Raw genomic sequence first — 17,265 nt, forward strand, 5'->3', positions numbered from 1 at the left:
ACATGTATGCATCAAACGAACCACGCTTCCCCATCTCCATACTCCCTCTCTTTTTTCTACAAACTCCGCCCCATTCGTCACTTCATCCACCCTTACTTGTCTTAAGCACCGTGCGTTACGATGACAAACGAACTAGTAGGTAGTAGTCTGGGGGCACTCCCAACACACACCGCCTAGTCGCCACCTCCCCGCAAACGAGCAAGATGCAAGGGGGGTGGGCGCGTACTTCAACTTCGACCCTTTTCCCCCATGGGCTAGGGAACTCTTCTAGGCACTAGAATTAAGTCCGTAAGAAACACACCTCAGTTGTAATAAAACCTCTATAATATATAGATTTTTTCACACAACAAAGGATATAAACTAAGTCTCAACTACTTACATAACGCTCAGACCCCCTTCCCCCTAGATCCAGCCCCATAGCCCTCCATTAACCCCAAATCATCTCCAGCTTTTCCCCCTTCCCAGCCGCCTAGTCCCCCTTTTTCCCGCGAACCCCAGGAGAGAGAAAAAACGGCCTGATAACGGCGTGACCAAAATCCCCTCCTCTCTTCACCTTATCTCTTCCCTCTTCCCTCCTAAGAAAAGCGAAAGATACGGTAAGGGGGTGGTGGGGAAGGTGTTATCTCGTATATGCGAAATTGAACAGGAAAAAAGAGACACGGCGACCCCGAAATGCCCCCCCCCCCACCCCCCACANGTCTTTTGCACCTCCCCACATAACAACTTAAAACTCACGACCCACTTTTCGATCTCGAAAGCTCCACACATGCACCTCGATTACTACCGAAATACGATGAAAAGGCGAAACGAACCAAAGAGCCGGATATAATGACAACGGGAACAAACCAAGGCAAATGCTGCAAAGTAAAAAAACACAATAATGAACATGTTAAAAATCCTCTTATTTTTTGGTGCTGTTCCCGGGAATAATAATAGTAGTAAAGTAAAAGAAAATCTAAAGTAAAAACACTGTCCCCATCTTTATCTCTCTCTCGCACTTTCCCAATTCCCATCCCGTTGCCCGCCCCGCCACCCCAAACCCCCAATATCCGACATTTCCAAACATCCCACACCACACGTATGTGGTTTGTTGCCTTCCATCATTTCACAACGTACCTATGGTTTTTTTCAAAAAAAATCCAAAAAGAGGTAAGAACCTCCCAGAAAAAAAACCCCCCGCCGCTGCCTTGGAAAAAAAATTCACCCGCCTGCTGCCCAAAAAAAAGTGTCCCAAGAGACGGACAAAAAAAGTTATGATGAAGAAGATTGAATGAAGAAAAAGCACACAGCGCCTCCCGCTAGTAGCAAAAAAAAGCAAAGTGAAGTTGGAAAAACTCCCCAGGTGTAATTGCCAAAAAATGTTATGTTGAAAAAGGGGAAGGAATAAAAACCTCTTATAGCCCATCGAAAAAAAGGGTAGGTAGAGGAAGGGACAAGGGACATTGATGAGAAGAAGTAGGTGGGTACAACATAATCTTTGCTAGGAAGAGATATAGCAACGACGACATCGACGACGACAACAAGGTGTCGGAGAGAAAATAGACGAGGAGGAATATCAAGGATAACTCCCCTTATCCAACAATTCACCCGCACTCTTGCGACGTTTGATTTCCCTCTTGGCTAGCATCTTGGGGCTCTCGCCATTGAACCAGCCATGCAGTCAGAACTCTTCGTCGCGGTCTCGTTCGTCGCCCCTCACGTTGCTACTTTTGCCTCGTAGAATGCCCATATCGCCGCCTCCTCCACCTCCGCGCTCGGGGCTGCGGTCCTGGCTGCGATCCTTGTCGCGGTCGCGGTCCTTGTCTTTGCCCTTGTCCTTACGGTTTTCCTTGTCCTTTTCCTTATCTTTGTCCTTGTCCTTGTCTTTGCGTTTGCTTTTGCGTTGGAAGGGGAGGACGCCGCGGAAGCCGCGCTCCTTCTTCTCCTTGGTGGACTTTTCAGAGAACACTGGTAGGGCGGTCGTGTATTCTTCTTCTGCAATGCTGCCGCTGTCGCTACCTTCAACGCTTTGTCCTCCAGCAGAACGAGGTGGCCGACCCGCAAGCGAGTTTGTCGAAACCGTGTTCATGTGCATGTTGGAGCTGATGAGAGAGTTGGTGTTGATGTGAGAGTTTGGATTACTGTAGTTGAAAGACTGTGTCGAGGTAGATGTCGAAATGGTAGTCGTTGTCGTAGTCGTGAGAGCTTGAGGATACGAGGGTGCGGGAGCCATGTGTAGGCCATCACTAGAACCCGGGGGCGTATCCTCGGCTGCAGAAGCTGATGCGCTCGCCGACGCGGACGGTGAGGCGCCTACAGAGTCGTGTGAACCTGCCACATACTGACCTGACCATTGCTTCTTGGAAAAGGGATTCGTATAGGAGATTGTCGTTGAGCTGTTGCTCTTCAATGAACTTTGTGATGCGGAAATACTCGTGTTTTGCTGGTGCCGTGTTCGTGGTGGCGGCTGCATTGTGATTGGCGTGCTTGTTGACGAAGATTGGTATTCGTCACCGTTGCTTGGGTATAGAGATGAATCCTCGTATTCCTCTTCCTGAATTGGGCCCCGGTTTCTTGTCGCTGCGCCTCGTGTCGTATCGATTTGAACACCCTGCAACTGCTCAACCAACTCTTCCCACTTGACACTCAACGACGACGATGGTCGTTCGGCCGGCTCAGCGCGGTTCAGGCAGTCCTTGGTACGCTCGCTGAGGGATAAACAAATGTTGTGGAAACGCAGGAGATCGCCGTCTGTTGATTGAATGTCGTGCGCGCTCTTTTGCGTGTGTTCCAGCCAAAGATTGACCAGCATTGCAAAGTTGCGCGAGTGATCAATGAGATACGGCAACGAAGGAAATCCTTCCTTGAAAGTAGGCGGCAGCCGGTGGAGGATGGCAATCGGAGTGCTGTAAGATGGTGGGATTGGCTGCGCAGGTTGTGACGTCGTAGATATCGAGCAAATATCGTCAAGGTACTTTTTGAACTCCTGTCGATGTGAAGTGAGGAACGCATTCATGGGCTCCATCCATGCCTCTTTGGTTCCAAATGAAGACATGTTTGCCAGACCTTGTAAAGACTTTGCAATGAGGGTGAACGTTCTTCGTGCCTTTACTTTCGGATGATCTGGACATTGCTATTAGCGACTGGCCACGTCATGTATGTTTCAACTTGCATACCTTTGAGTAAACCAAAGAGCTTCGGGTTAAGTACAGCCGGAACGAAGAAGCGCAGGAACAAGAAACCAGACACACTGCTGTACTGCACGGTCCGCAGATAGTCTCCATAACGATCGTCCGCACAAGCTCGGATGTGTCTGAAGATCAGCCTCAATTCCTGGGGGCACCGTTGAACCGAATTGTAGATGGACCGCCAAACTTCTTCCGTGCAGTTGATCAGCCTCCGCCAATTTCGATCTAGCTCGTGCTGTGATGAAACCTTGTTCGGATCGACTTCGCATTCGGGGTCTTTGTCGTTGATTTCCCGCAGTTTCTCGCTCAGTGTCTCCTCCAAGTATTCTTTGCCAAGGCGCTTCATGTGCAGATCCAAGGACTTGGTCAAGAGGGTGTTGCCACGGAAAAGTAGATTGGCCTCGAGTTTGGCGTTGTTGCCCATGTCTCGTACGAAGAGCTCTCGATCGCTTGTGGATCCAAACGTGTTTGACGGTGACTCGTTCGACTCGCTCGAACCTAGCCTCTTGCTGAACCGTAAGCGACTAGCCGGGGATTCCTTCAAAGTACCGTCAATTTCTTCTTCGACAAGCGCACATATCCATTCCACTGCTGCTCCAGAAACCTGGAAAATATTCAACAGATACTCGGACAGTCTCCTGAGCTCGTTAGGAATCATTTGGGCGACCTGTAGGGTTATTCCGTTGGAGAATCGGTGGAGAAGCTCGGACAGAGGATAGTAGTCCCGAGCCATGAGAATCGCACATTCCTCACTGCTGACCTTGACAAGGACCTCGCCAATGGTGTTGCCATGCATGTTTACAAGGGGCCACCATTTCTCCATTTCTTGGTTTGGACCAAGATCATCAAGGTAGATGTCTGTTTTGCCTAATGTCTGGTCAAAGGATATGCCAGCATAACCACCTTCAGTGACCCATGAATCGTTGCCGAGAGGAGCTTCGAACACGTTCTTGTCGTTGCGGGTGTTGTAGCTTGGTGGTCGCTTCTTCAACAGCAGCGAGGCCGTGTGGAGTGCGGGTAGGTCCAAGAACTCAAACTCTTCCCTCCAGAAAGGATTGTTGCCTTCGTTCTTGACCATTGTTCGTGCACGCGTTTCGCCGTCTAGCAGTAGTTCCACCAGGTATCCTCCTGGGTTCGCTGTGGCTGATGAAGATGGCCTTATTGGTGTGGTTCCGTTGCTGTCGGCAACCTTTGGACTGACAGGTGGTATCAACTTTGCTTCAATGACTCGTACAAATAATGACTTTTCCATGCGGAACATGTCCTGGGTGCCAAACGTAGGCGATAGGGTTCCGTCCTCTGTTATGGCATCCGACTTTGGGCCGTACAATTGGGGGACGGTAAAAGCGCGTAAAAGGACTATCCAAACCTCATACAATACGCGTGAATCTAGAGATAAAAATATCGGCCGTACTATTGACAATGAAGAGGAAGACGCAGCAGTGTACTGGGGATATATGGCAATGCAAAACTCGTTATCCAAAACAGAGGGATCCAGGCGTTGGACGGCACAACGCGAAAGCTGCGAGAGCTGGATGGTGGATACGAGGGTGACGTCGGTGTCCGAGTAGAGTTTGAGCTCACCATTTTCACGAAGAGTGCAGGATACTCTTCTCCATCTGCGGGATCCGTGGCTTTGCAGTCTGTATGCCTGTGGACGTCCGTTGGGGCCCGCACTCTTGGGGGTGCCTGTATTACTGTACGTTACACTCGTGTCCCAGTAGATCATCTTACCGACTTTGATAATGGGGGCTTCCTTCTTGGGCGAATCCTTGAGCAAAGACACCTCGGAGTGGCGTCTGCTGTCGGTTAGACGGCGCTCCATCATGACTGGAGTCTGTGGCTTGGCCATGCGATTCTGGATGCCCTTTGGCCGCATGGGCGACCAACACAGCAAGGCGGCAAACCACGAGTCAAACTCTTCCTGTGTTGGCGGGCGCAAATGGACCTCGAGTTTAGAATTGTGGACGACGACATGGATGTAGGCCGTGTATGCCTCACCGTCATATGCGCTCTTCACGTGGCAGCCGCGCAGGTCTGGAATCAGGGTGCGGGTGTACGAGACATCATTCTTGGGCTCGTAGACCAGGCTACCGGCCTCGTCGTTAATGTAGCAGTAGGAAAGGGCCCAGGGGCTCTGTTCCCCCCTGCGGAAGGCGAGAAGACCCTGCATTTTGCCGCATGTGGAGCGCATGAGGGCCTTGAGTTTCCTTGCATCCGAGGCAGGCACGGGTGACAACCACGACTCTGGAGGAACCGTAGTCGGGGAGATGACAGGAGATTGGGAGCGTGGCTGCGTCTGCTGCTGTTGCTGTTGCTGCTTGACGAGGCGGCCGCGGCTGTTTGTGCTCGAAGTCCTAGGCGGGGGTTGATGGGTGGACGAGGACGGAGAGATTGTAGAGATGTGGCCAATCGAGGTCACGACCGACTCCTCGAGGCTCTGGTAGTTTGACTGTGAGCTGGCGACGGAGCCAATGCGATGGCGGCCCTGTGCGGCGAAGACGGTCGAGGGGGAGCGGTCGCGGGTGGTGCGCTCCTCAAGGGTCCTGGTGCGCGGACGGGTGGGCTCGCGGGCATTGCGGTAGTCAGAGTCGCTCGAGGCGCGAGCGACAAAGGCCCTGGGGTTTGCGGAGCGGGCGGCGGAGAGCTGGCTGTTGTGCGAGTGGGGGCTGTTTGGCGGCGAGAAGCTCTGGGGGGCAAGGCCGTCCTCTGGGATCGGGGGCTCGTCGGGCGTGACGGAGCGGATCGTGGTTTGCTTGCGGTCGTCGCGGTCGCGGGGCCGCTCGATGCCAAAGGCTCCCTGGGCGGCCTCGATGGCGCTTACCTCGCGTTTGCGTCGCTGGTCCATGGGGAGACAGGGCGGGTTGGGGTTGATATGCTTCTCATTGGCACACCTCGACAGGCGGCCCGGCTCCGGAGGCAGGCAACCAGCAGGCGCGGGGCGGGCGTGGTGGCGATGGTGGCTGGCGTGGCTGCTATGGAGCTGGCGGGGTGGGCATTGGAGGAGAGCGTATGGTTGTGGTGAAGGCGGTGGTGGTGGTACCGCGGCGGTGGTGGTGGTGTTGGAGTCGGTGGACGTGGGCAAAATGAGATGGACTGACTGGCTGGTCGGGGCTAGCGAGAGAGGTATCGATGTGCTTGCAGGACCAAGGGCTTGTAGGGCCCTGTCTGTGCTTGGCGCGCCCCCCGTACCTATCGCTCTTTCCCCTAGATTTTACCCGGCCACCAGGCCTGCTTGTTCGCGAGGCCTGCTGTTTTGGTGCGCGGCCTGGCAGACGTGTCCAGCAGCGCTGCGCTTGGATGCCATGCCAGCCTGTGCCAGCCTGTGCCTGTCCTCTCATCTATCTGCAGCGGCCCAACGCCCTCACCAACACCACCACCGCCGCCCCAGCTCCACTCTCCCACGCATACAGACACTCACACACACTTCAAGCCATCAAAGCAAAATATTGTCCTTGATCTCGACGCCATATGGATATCTGAACAAGCCCTAACAATCAACCCCATCATCTCTGTGCCTGCTTGCCGTGACCCGCCCTCCCAACCTTGCTTGCTTGCTCGTGGCACAAGAAAATCATATCAGAAGAAAAACAACAGAAAAGAAACAATCCAGAGAAGAAAAAGACGTCTCTTGCACCCCTTCTCCTCGCCCTCGTCCCAAACTGCATGCACACTCCCACATATGTACACACACCCACCCATACACCACTACCCTACCCTCACTTGAAAGGGGCCTTGTCCCCCGTCTTGTCCTCTCCACCCACTGCGCTCACGGGCTGTGACGGTGACCCAATGCCTCCCAAATCCCCCGACCGCGTCTTGCGCAGCGCCTGCCGCATCGTCTCAATCTGCACCGGCAGCTCTTCGCCAAATGCCGGCGTCGGGTGCCCGAGGACAATGGGCGACGTGGGGCTGCCGGGAGATCGTGTGCGTGCTAGATCCGTCGCCTTGGGAGATGCCGCCCCGCTCGTCGTCGGCGGTGACGACGCTATCGACCTCACGGGCGACGGCGACCGGTTGGCCGTCGACGACAGGCTCATGAACTGCAGAGCCTCTCCAGACGTCGCTCCCAGCACTTCCTGCCGGTCGTGTTCCACATGCTCGGCCTGCACCACGTCTGCAAAAGAAATGAAGCTCAACCGGCGCGGATCCGTCGTATCGAGTGCTCCGTAGCCTGGCGCTGTCGACTCGCCCGCATCCACATGGCTCGATGCTGCTGACTCTTCGGGCGCCATGAGGGGTGAGTGCAGTGACTCGGCCATGCTGCCAGCTACGGCCATGGCTACTGGTTGATGCGCAGAGTGTGTCACAATCTCCACCTCGTCGGGGTTGAGCTGAGTGTCGGTAATGGCCAATGACGTCGCATCTAGTGCGGGGGGTATATGGTCCTCCGTCTTGATGTGTGCCGGCACATCGACCGACGGTTCGGGCTCTTGCACGTTGCGCTCGAAAATGAGCGACGACGCTGGGCTGTGCAGGTTTGGCGACGTAGAGCGAATGCGACGGCTAGGAGACGCGCCCACAGGCAGCATGCGCGGGCTGCCTCGCGGCGATGCCCTACGCTCTGGTGGAGACATTGGGGGTGAGGGGAGTAGTGTGGGTGCCAATGTAGTCGTCGTAGTCTTATTAGTCGTCGTCGCCGTAATCGACGCCGCAGGCGCTGCCGTGGTTCCTGTCTGCTCCATTGCCGGCCGGTCTCCCTCGTCTCCCTTCTTTTTCCCCAGTCCCAATAGCTTCTTTCCCTTGCCCAGAATGCTGCTGCTGTTGCTGCTGCTGCTGTCGGCTGGTTTGGCTTGGCGCAAAGTCGTCGTAGCGGATGCAGGCGGGTTGGGCTCCTGGGGCACAGGTGCTGCTTTCTGAGTTGCGCTCATGTTGAGGCTGCGGGCGGCGGGATGCTGTGGCTTATAGAGGGTGTGTGTGAACTGGGCACGCTATACAAGATGTCGCGAATCGGGCCTATGGTCTGGAAACGGCTGCGCCCGTGTCGTCACGCGGTGGTTGTCGTCGTTTTCAAGGAAGTCGGCGAGTGGGATGGACCCTTGACTACTCCCCCAACAGAGAGGAGGGGCCAGTGGGCTTTTGCAGGTGACAGAGCGGGTTCAACCTGCGCAGCGACAGCGCATGCCTTTTGCTTTGCTTTTTCTAGGTGACGGCGGAGCGGATTACAGCGTCAGGAGAAGTGGTAGGCAAGCCCATGTTGATTTACTCCCTCGCTGGTGCTTACAGTGTTGATCGTCACGTGGGGCTGACGTATGCGCAGACCCTGAGCGTTGCAGCCGGCCCCCCTCCCTCCAGGCACATTCTCCCTTAGCTTATCGGCCTGTTCACGCTACCTTGGATAGCGTGCGCTCTTTTGTTGCCCAACCACCAACCCGTCGACGTAGTGGCCTCTTCACGGCGTTACAGCTGAAGCTCGGCGGCTGAGCGTCATGCAAGCACATGCTGCCTGATGCTACACTTGCGCGGGCCTGCTCCCACTTCGGACATGTTGAAGCGCAGATGTGACCCATTGGAACCCAGTCTGTGGCACGGTAACGCGTTAGTTAGTGATCTTCACTCTCCCACCACCACCTGCTTCCCTTCCCCTGCCACCCCATCTCAATGTATGTATGCATGTCGTCACTCTAGTCGCCCAACTCAACCATATCGCTTGCTCAACACAACGCCATGCGATTCTCATCCACCACTACTTCCCACCTACGATCGAGCGAGACTCCAACGTCCCGCCCACATGTCATCTGCGCAAAATGTCCAAAATGAAAAATTTAGGCCAGTCTCGTGAACACCCAATTTTCTGTCCGATTATGCAATCTCCAAGGGTCCCCGCCCGCAACACCCTTCCTGCCCAGTTATCCGTCAGATACCGGCGTGGGATGCCTGGCATCGCACTAGCTGAAGCACCAGATACCAACACCAAACTAGTCGCGGGTAATTGCATCTGATGGGAATCGACGCACCCGTCTCTGCTGCTTCACACAGACCATCAGTCTGTGATTAATCACCTGTCAGCCTTTGGACCGCCGAGCAATTTCGGAGAGACGTCCGATGAGGTACTTCGCCAACAGCGATTCTGCCGACTTGCTTGACCAGTCGAATACTTTCGTAAGGGAGATGCTAAAATTTCAAAGTACTTGTACATGCTGCAAGTCAGCCATGGTGTGGCTAGAGCCTGTCAGGTGCAATAATTGATGCCTGAGGTTTGTCGCACTTAGATATTCGACCTGCAAATATCAGCCACTCATTTCGTCCGGCAAACTTGTTCGACACATATTATTTACATGGGTTCTCGCTTATGCTCAATCTTTAGCCCTTTTCACCCATGAACGTGACCCGTTCCTGCGTAAGATAAGCATTCTCCTGCTAGTACAAAAAGGTGCGTGGGTTACGCAGCCATGAATGGCTTGCACAGCCTCGCCCACGGACGCTTCCTATGAGCTGCCCAGTATCACTATTAAAGCAAAAACAGGTCTTTCAGCGAGCTGACATTGTTGTGGTGTTGGTTTGACAAGCGCTTGATAATCCTGGCCTGTAAATACTAGACGGCCCTACCTATATCGGCGAACTCAATGTATCCAGAAACAGTCAGACCAAACGCAAAAGAGCATATGATGCCCAATTCAAGACTCTTAAGCGAAAGCTTGATAAAGAGGAATATCTTCAACTATGTGAAGAATTCGAACTTGTTGGATGCGGCGTGAGCTCAATTCCAAGTTCCTGACTACTTATTTTCAACATAACAACCCGGTCACCAACCCTATAGAAGTGCAGGGACTTGCATTATAGAACTACGCGGCAACCCTAAAAATAGGAAACTCAAAGTCGACGAAAGAAAACTCTTGACCCTTCTTCACAATGCAATGACATCCCTCGACTAGAATCCAGCGCCAAACGGGGGCCTGGATTTGAAATGCCACATACCCTATTCGCCCTCAAGCACAGTGCCATCTAAGGTACCTTGCTACACTCCTACCCTTCATTTCCCCTGGAGCAAAGCTGCAATATGATAGGACTAGTCAACTGCGCACTACCGCCTAAACACTACTCGGTGGAATGGACACCAACTATCCTTGTGCACCCCTTTGAACTGGCATGGCATTTCATATAATGACTAATCCATGCGGAATATTTGATAGCTTTTCGCCTTGGAATGAAGATAGAGATGAAAGATGGCAGTCCATCACGTGAACTGTCACCACACGGCTGAACCGCGGGTCAGACAGAACCCCCGCCTGTCACGTCTAGCATTAGCGGATTCTGCTCCTTAGTCTACAATACAATGTTCTCCGCACTTCGGACATACCAGGCTGATTAAGCACCTCCACCTTTTTTACTTTCTGCATAAAGATCCTATTTACATGAAGCAGTGATTCAAAACTTCTCTGGTACATACACATTCGGGCTTACGACAAATGAAACCTTAGAAAGTCTGCTCAAGCAGACGGCGCTTATTAGTTTCAAAGGCCGGCAGTTGTCAGTATCAACATATGCAACACAAGAAGAAAGCTCAACGAAGACAACACTTGCCCCTCAAAGCGTTTGGGTACAGGAAATAAGAATAGCGGTTTTTATAATAGGCTTCGGGAAGAATACCGGCCTCTAATTCTCTCCGAGTAGTGCCATACCAACGCACTGGTTCTAAGTATCTTAACAGGGTCCGCCTAAAAGATGAGTAATTACGCTCACTAGTCAGCATCTCGTGGCAAGCGCGCCCTCGTGTCACACAGCATCAGGGGTGCATCTAGACATGTGTCAACACAGTAATCGAATTCAAGGCTACTGTAATTACCGTGACCACTACATTATGTCTGTTATCATACAAATTCGACTGCTATTGTCACATGGTAACAATCAAACTAGAAGAACAGACAACTAGACTAACCAACCAAGGGCCGAAACTACCAACAACCCAACCGAAAAGGAGGTTCATGCCAGCACACTTCAGGCATCTGGTTCCGATAACCGAATCTCGGAGGCGCCGTAATCACTGTATTGTAACACAAAGTGGCTGTTGCAGTGGCTGATACTTCCATCCCTTGGAATATCCGTGGAGAAACAAACACATTGCACATTTCTTGTTTTTCATGTTTCTTTTTTTTCACCCACGCATGATCGTACACCGGCGTTGCCTCTCGGCAACGCTCTGACACGTGTAAGCAATTGCTTCTTTGTGCCACCATTCTGCAGCGTGGCGAGGCAAAGGGGGAAAACGGATTACTAAACGACATATGTACTGTATCTATAGTGATGCACTACGGGGTAAACAAGCGTGCTCTGGACGCCAATGACGTAGCATCGGCGAGCTTGCCGCTGCAGTATCCACCTTCTTTCAATGGTACCGACCCCGACCGCGTTCTTCGCGTGCCGCCAACGAGTCGCATCGGGCATCCGAAGGCAGTAACATGGGCTACGAGAGGAAACCTCCATTACCTTCGTATGGCTCTTTGCAATTTCCATCTATTTTGGCCCGTCAACCCCGAATGTGGAGATTTGGCCGACGCGTTTCGCTCTTGGGGGACCCTGCATATACACTTCACCAAAAAGGTATAGCGTCAGGCTGGGTGACCTTTGATCTGACATTTATCGAACCACAAGCCTTCTTTTCTCGTTTGATACTTCACGAATGCTACATATATTTACTCACGTGGAACCATCTCCTTCATGTTTGCTGCGAGTGCCCTCGATGGCCTTGCCGCCTTCGAGTCCTTCATTGTCGGGTGCGCCCCGCTCATAGTACTATCTTCAATTGTACCGAGCGGGTGGCGAGTCTGGCCTTTGCTAACAATCTGGATCCTAGGTGATAGTCTAAGATGGAGCCGTCAGGATAACAAGCTTACGACGGATTGCTACATGTTTGCACTGCTGTTTGCCTGGCACATACGACAGCAACTGCTCGAGCGTGTAGTGGGGTTGTGGGAAAACCTCGGGGTTAATCAAGAGTACACGCTGTACAACGCATACGGTGCTGCAACGGTCCTTGCGCTGCTGTTATCTATCCTACCCCGCGCACTCAGAAGCAGAAATTCCACAGCACCGGAATCATCCAATGGAACTGTACAGAGGTCCGAGGTGGAGGCTCCCAAGCCACGCATCTTCCCGTGCCAGACAACGCATGCCCGAGTGTTCCCAAAGCGACATGCATTCGCATATTCGTACCTCCAGTGCGGATACCCGATTGTCTGCAGTGGAGCTCAGCAGAACGACACAGAATTTCCAAGTGGAGAAGATCGGTATTTGGGATCATGGTGGCTCCGAGTAAGAGCCGAGGATTACCTCGAGCGAGGCGATGGCGAGCTCGGATTTTACCAAAAGTTGAGAAAGTATCTGAAAACTCAGCATGTCGCCGACTCAGAGTGGGAATATGCCTACTTAGTAACAGCACCGCGCTTTTTTGGTTACTCCTTCAATCCCGTCTCGTTCTGGTACATCTACGATCGCGACAATGAACTTAAAAGAATGGTATTGGAGGTCAACAACACGTTTGGAGAAAGGCGCATGTACCTACTAGATGGTTCAAGCCCTTCTAGCCCGCCTCACAAATCTGACTCCCAACAGTCATCGGCTGATGAGGGATCTGAGATTGAATTGGCCAATGCATCCAAGTCAAAGTTTACCGATGTCTGGATGAAGGACTTCCACGTTTCACCATTCAATTCCAGGAAGGGATCCTACGCGCTCAAAGCCCAGAATCCATTCCCAACTGTCGACCATGAAGACCCCAGAATTGACAATACAATCACATTGAAGTCCTCCAAAGACCATGGGAAACTGGTAGCCCGCCTCTTTTCCACTGGCAAGTCTTTGGATCCAGACCAGCTCGGCTTCTTTGGAACAGCCCGGTTCGTTCTGAGCTGGTGGTGGGTTGGATTAGTCACATTTCCGCGTATCCTCAGGGAAGCAGGCAAGCTATTCTTCAAGAGAAAGCTTCATGTTTGGTTTAGACCCGAGGTGCAAACATCTAGCATCGGCCGTCTACCCACCTCTACTGAAATGTAAGTCTGAACATATCGCCACAAAGTAACCATCGCTGACTTATAAAGCGCACTTGAGGAAGTCTTCCGAGGCTATCTTTACAAGCTTGTGAATGAGACCGAATATCCGTTCTGCATTACATTCAAAAGCTCGATCCCGGGGACACAGTGCCGCCTTATTTCCACGACCCGCGTCCTGGAGCCCGAAAGACCTCAACAGGACATGGAGATTCGTGTACTTACCCCGGCCTTTTACTCAAGGCTCGTTCATTACACGTACACTTCCGAGGCGATTGACCGCGAATGTGTCTTCACCGACGAGCGGAATAGGACGTTGTGGCTGTGTCGCCCTAAATTACTGCCCTTCCTATTGTCAGACCAATCTTCGATATGCATTGAAGGCGACGACATGGCGCCAGTCAAGAGAGGCTATTTTGACGAACTGAGGTGGGTGTTGCTAAGAAAGCTAAGGTGTCCGCCACCCGACCCGGCGTACTCTGTGACCCCACAAAGCTCAAACATCCAAGTAGACGACATTCGGTCCAGGCCGTATTCGGAATTGGACCAATTTGTGAGAAGTCACGTGGGTCAGAAACATGCTGGGAAGTACAGAAGAGCCGTCACGAAACTCTTCTTAGCGCAACGCTTTTGCTTCGGATTTTCGGAGGTTGTAGATTTGGTGGATCTAGTGGTAAGGATACTACTATGCTACCTAGCTGTTCTGCAGATGGGCACCTGGTCCGACTCCTGGGCAGGGTCCGAATCAGCTAAATGCATATTGGCGCTGGCGCAGCGCAAGGACTGGTCTGCGTGCTTTGATGCTCGTGGTAGCGATGATTTCAATTGGTGGTGGCTGGCGAAGAGCGCTTTCTTAGTCCACGCACCCCATGCGTATGGTTTGCTAAAAGGCTACAGCTAAGCCTATTTATTGTCAGCTGTTTCGAATCGAGCAAGTCTGTCCTTGATATAGTTATTACTCATTGGCGATGAGGAGTCCTCTTATTGGCGAACATGGAGTAGAGACCATTTGCAATTGCCGAGATGGCTTACTCCCGGTGAGCCTTGACTATCCTGATGTATCCAGCTGCAGTCATGACGGCCTACTATGACATGGCATTATCCGTTGCATTTCCGACCTACCAGCACACATATCCGTCTTGCTCGTGAATGTCTGCAGATCGAATCTTGGTCATGGCCACCTTCTTGCGGGTAAGATCAGCCGAGGTACACAAAAAAAGCCGCTGCACGCTAACGACGCGCAACCCCAGATTTCCGCTGGGGGCCCCCCCTTCACATGCACAAAAGCACATGGGACGAACGAAACAACGACGACGCGCCCTTCGACATGTGAAGACTTGCATGTGTCGCGTGCCCACACCAAAATAACTTTTAGATGTTGTGTCTAACAATGATTAAGAGACAAGTGCGAATAATGTGCAAAGATCCAGAACCTAAATGGGCCACATGAAGTTTGCCATACGTAGTTGTTCTCCAAGCAATTGGCAAACGTCATCCTCGTCACTTGTTCCGCTGGTCCCCCAATCCCCACCTCCGATCTACAAGCAGTCATGCTAACCCACCCACCCCGAACGTGCGGTTTCCCTTTGGGCCGAGGAAGAAACCCTCACAAACGGCACGCCTTCTTGTTCTCGGTTTCGAGCATGACGGTCACGCTCGAGCTTTCACCCAGCTTCCTCGGATGCTGTGGTCGGGCCAATGGTGCGCTCAGCCGGTCCTTCCCGAGTCCCCCTTCTAGGGCTGGGGGGCATGGGTGGCTAAACTCAATTCGCCCGTATTTGGGGGGGTTTTTTATGCTGATGTTGCGCTGTGGTGTACTTTTAATACCAAGCTTGGCTGTTCCCGTTAGAGCTTATATCACGGTTAGACCGAGGCTCGATTTCCGGTGTGCCGTCCCATTGCTTGATGATTTGCTACTAAAGAAGAGGAGTGTATTATCCTGATTTCTTCTTCTCTCTCTTGCTCTCTCTCTCTCTAACATTCTTACGCTCTTCTTCTTCCATTACTGTTCCTTATTCCTACATCTAAAGTGATCTCGGTTGCTGAAGCAAAGCTTTTGGGTGTTTCAACACAGACCATCTCACGTCATACATACACATACATCGTCATGGCGAACATTGACGCTGAAGACGCTCAGTTCCAGAAGGAGGTGCAGGAGGTTAAGCAGTGGTGGACAGATTCCAGATGGAGGTTTACAAGAAGGCCGTTTACTGCTGAGGATATTGTTTCCAAACGAGGTAACTTGAAGATCACATATCCTAGCAACAGCCAGTCGAAGAAGCTCTGGCAGATTGTAGAGGGACGATTCAAGGTAAATAGCATCTCTGGGAGGTTTGATCAATGTATTCTGACAATTCCCAGAACAAAGATGTCAGCTTCACATATGGATGTCTTGACCCCGTCATGGTCACACAAATGGCAAAGTACTTGGACACTGTGTATGTTTCTGGATGGCAAGCTTCATCAACAGCTTCGTCTACGGATGAGCCAGGTCCAGATCTAGCAGACTACCCTTACGTGAGTATTCTTCAAAACAAAATCGTAGTCAAAGCAAGAAACTCATTAATTTTTAGACAACTGTACCTAACAAGGTTGGCCATTTGTTCATGGCACAACTCTTCCACGACCGAAAGCAACGCGAGGAGCGTCTCAGCTCTGCAAAGGCCGATCGCACCAAACTCCCCAATGTCGACTACCTGCGACCAATCATTGCTGATGCGGATACTGGACATGGAGGTCTTACGGCGATCATGAAGCTCACCAAGCTCTTCATCGAGAAGGGTGCAGCTGGCATACACATTGAGGATCAAGCTCCAGGAACCAAGAAGTGTGGACACATGGCTGGAAAGGTTTTGGTACCTATCAGCGAGCACATCAACCGCTTGGTAGCCATCAGAGCTCAGGCAGACATTATGGGTAAGATTGGAAAAACTCGAATGACCTGAAATCATACTAACGAAGAGTTCTTAGGCACCGATCTACTTGCTGTCGCACGTACCGACTCAGAAGCCGCTACCCTCATCACTTCCACCATTGACCCTCGAGACCACCACTACATTCTGGGCTGCACGAATCCTGCACTCCAGCCTCTGAGCGAGCTCATGTATGCTGCAGAGCAAGCTGGCAAGAGCGGTGCTCAACTTCAAGCCATTGAAGATGCCTGGATCAAGGAGGCCAACCTCAAGCTCTTCCATGAGGCTGTAATCGATACTATCAACGCTGGCGTACATGTCAACAAGCAAGGTCTGATCAACGAGTTCCTGGAGAAGAGCAAAGGCAAGAGCAACTCCGAAGCACGTGCCATTGCCACTGGTATTACCGGCGTCGACGTATACTTCAACTGGGAGGCAGCAAGGACGCGAGAAGGCTACTACAGGTACCAGGGCGGCTGCCAATGTGCCATCAACCGCGCCGTAGCATACGCTCCCTACTGCGACATGATCTGGATGGAGTCGAAGCTCCCAGATTACGCGCAAGCCAAAGAATTTGCCGACGGCGTGCATGCCGTATGGCCTGAACAAAAGTATTTATCTCCATCTGTTCATAAATTTTTCCACAGATTGCTAACGTTCTGCCAGACTCGCATACAACCTCTCGCCTTCGTTCAACTGGAAAGCCGCTATGCCACGTGACGAGCAAGAAACATATATCCAGCGCCTCGCCAAGCTCGGCTACTGCTGGCAATTCATCACGCTCGCCGGCTTGCACCAGAGTGCGCTCATGGCTGATACTTTCTCAAAGGCATATGCTAAGCAGGGCATGCGTGCGTATGGCGAGATTATCCAGGAACCCGAGGCAGAGAACAAGGTCGATGTTCTTACGCATCAGAAATGGAGCGGTGCCAACTATGTGGACAACCTGCTCAAGATGGTTAGTGGTGGTGTCAGCTCGACTGCTGCGATGGGAAAGGGAGTTACGGAAGATCAGTTCAAGTAGGTTGTTGGATAGTTGGCTGGCTAGATAATATGTTGGGCAGAGTACTTACCTGGTAGCGAAAAGGATTGCATTGTATAGTAAATATACGTATGATTTACGCATTAATTAAGGCTCTTGCTTTATTTTGGCGACTAAAAGGGTGATAGACTACACCACGTGCCCAAGCCTCGGTCGTT

General features: G+C 52.1%; 4 protein-coding genes across 4 annotated transcripts; 2 read left to right on the forward strand and 2 right to left on the reverse strand.

Moving 5' to 3' along the window:
* Window positions 1-1,660: 1,660 nt before the first annotated feature.
* Window positions 1,661-6,015, reverse strand: COCCADRAFT_9148 (uncharacterized protein; the record flags this gene model as incomplete). The annotated part of the gene is made up of 2 exons (XM_007719016.1): window positions 1,661-3,102; window positions 3,156-6,015. The coding sequence occupies 2 exons, from the start codon at window positions 6,013-6,015 to the stop codon at window positions 1,661-1,663; spliced, it is 4,302 nt and encodes a 1,433-aa protein (XP_007717206.1).
* Window positions 6,016-6,886: 871 nt separating this feature from the next.
* Window positions 6,887-8,038, reverse strand: COCCADRAFT_41002 (uncharacterized protein; the record flags this gene model as incomplete). Its single annotated transcript, XM_007719017.1, has 1 exon — window positions 6,887-8,038. The coding sequence occupies one exon, from the start codon at window positions 8,036-8,038 to the stop codon at window positions 6,887-6,889; it is 1,152 nt and encodes a 383-aa protein (XP_007717207.1).
* Window positions 8,039-12,014: 3,976 nt separating this feature from the next.
* On the forward strand, window positions 12,015-14,054 carry COCCADRAFT_109024 (uncharacterized protein; the record flags this gene model as incomplete). The annotated part of the gene is made up of 2 exons (XM_007719018.1): window positions 12,015-13,156; window positions 13,205-14,054. The coding sequence occupies 2 exons, from the start codon at window positions 12,015-12,017 to the stop codon at window positions 14,052-14,054; spliced, it is 1,992 nt and encodes a 663-aa protein (XP_007717208.1).
* Window positions 14,055-15,260: 1,206 nt separating this feature from the next.
* Window positions 15,261-17,089, forward strand: COCCADRAFT_109038 (uncharacterized protein; the record flags this gene model as incomplete). The annotated part of the gene is made up of 5 exons (XM_007719019.1): window positions 15,261-15,464; window positions 15,515-15,670; window positions 15,727-16,069; window positions 16,124-16,676; window positions 16,732-17,089. 5 exons carry the CDS (start codon window positions 15,261-15,263, stop codon window positions 17,087-17,089), a joined length of 1,614 nt encoding a protein of 537 aa, XP_007717209.1.
* Between the last annotated feature and the right edge of the window lie 176 nt (window positions 17,090-17,265).

This window comes from Bipolaris zeicola, assembly GCF_000523435.1.
Source record: "Bipolaris zeicola 26-R-13 unplaced genomic scaffold scaffold_273, whole genome shotgun sequence".
NCBI classification, from domain to species: domain Eukaryota; kingdom Fungi; phylum Ascomycota; class Dothideomycetes; order Pleosporales; family Pleosporaceae; genus Bipolaris; species Bipolaris zeicola.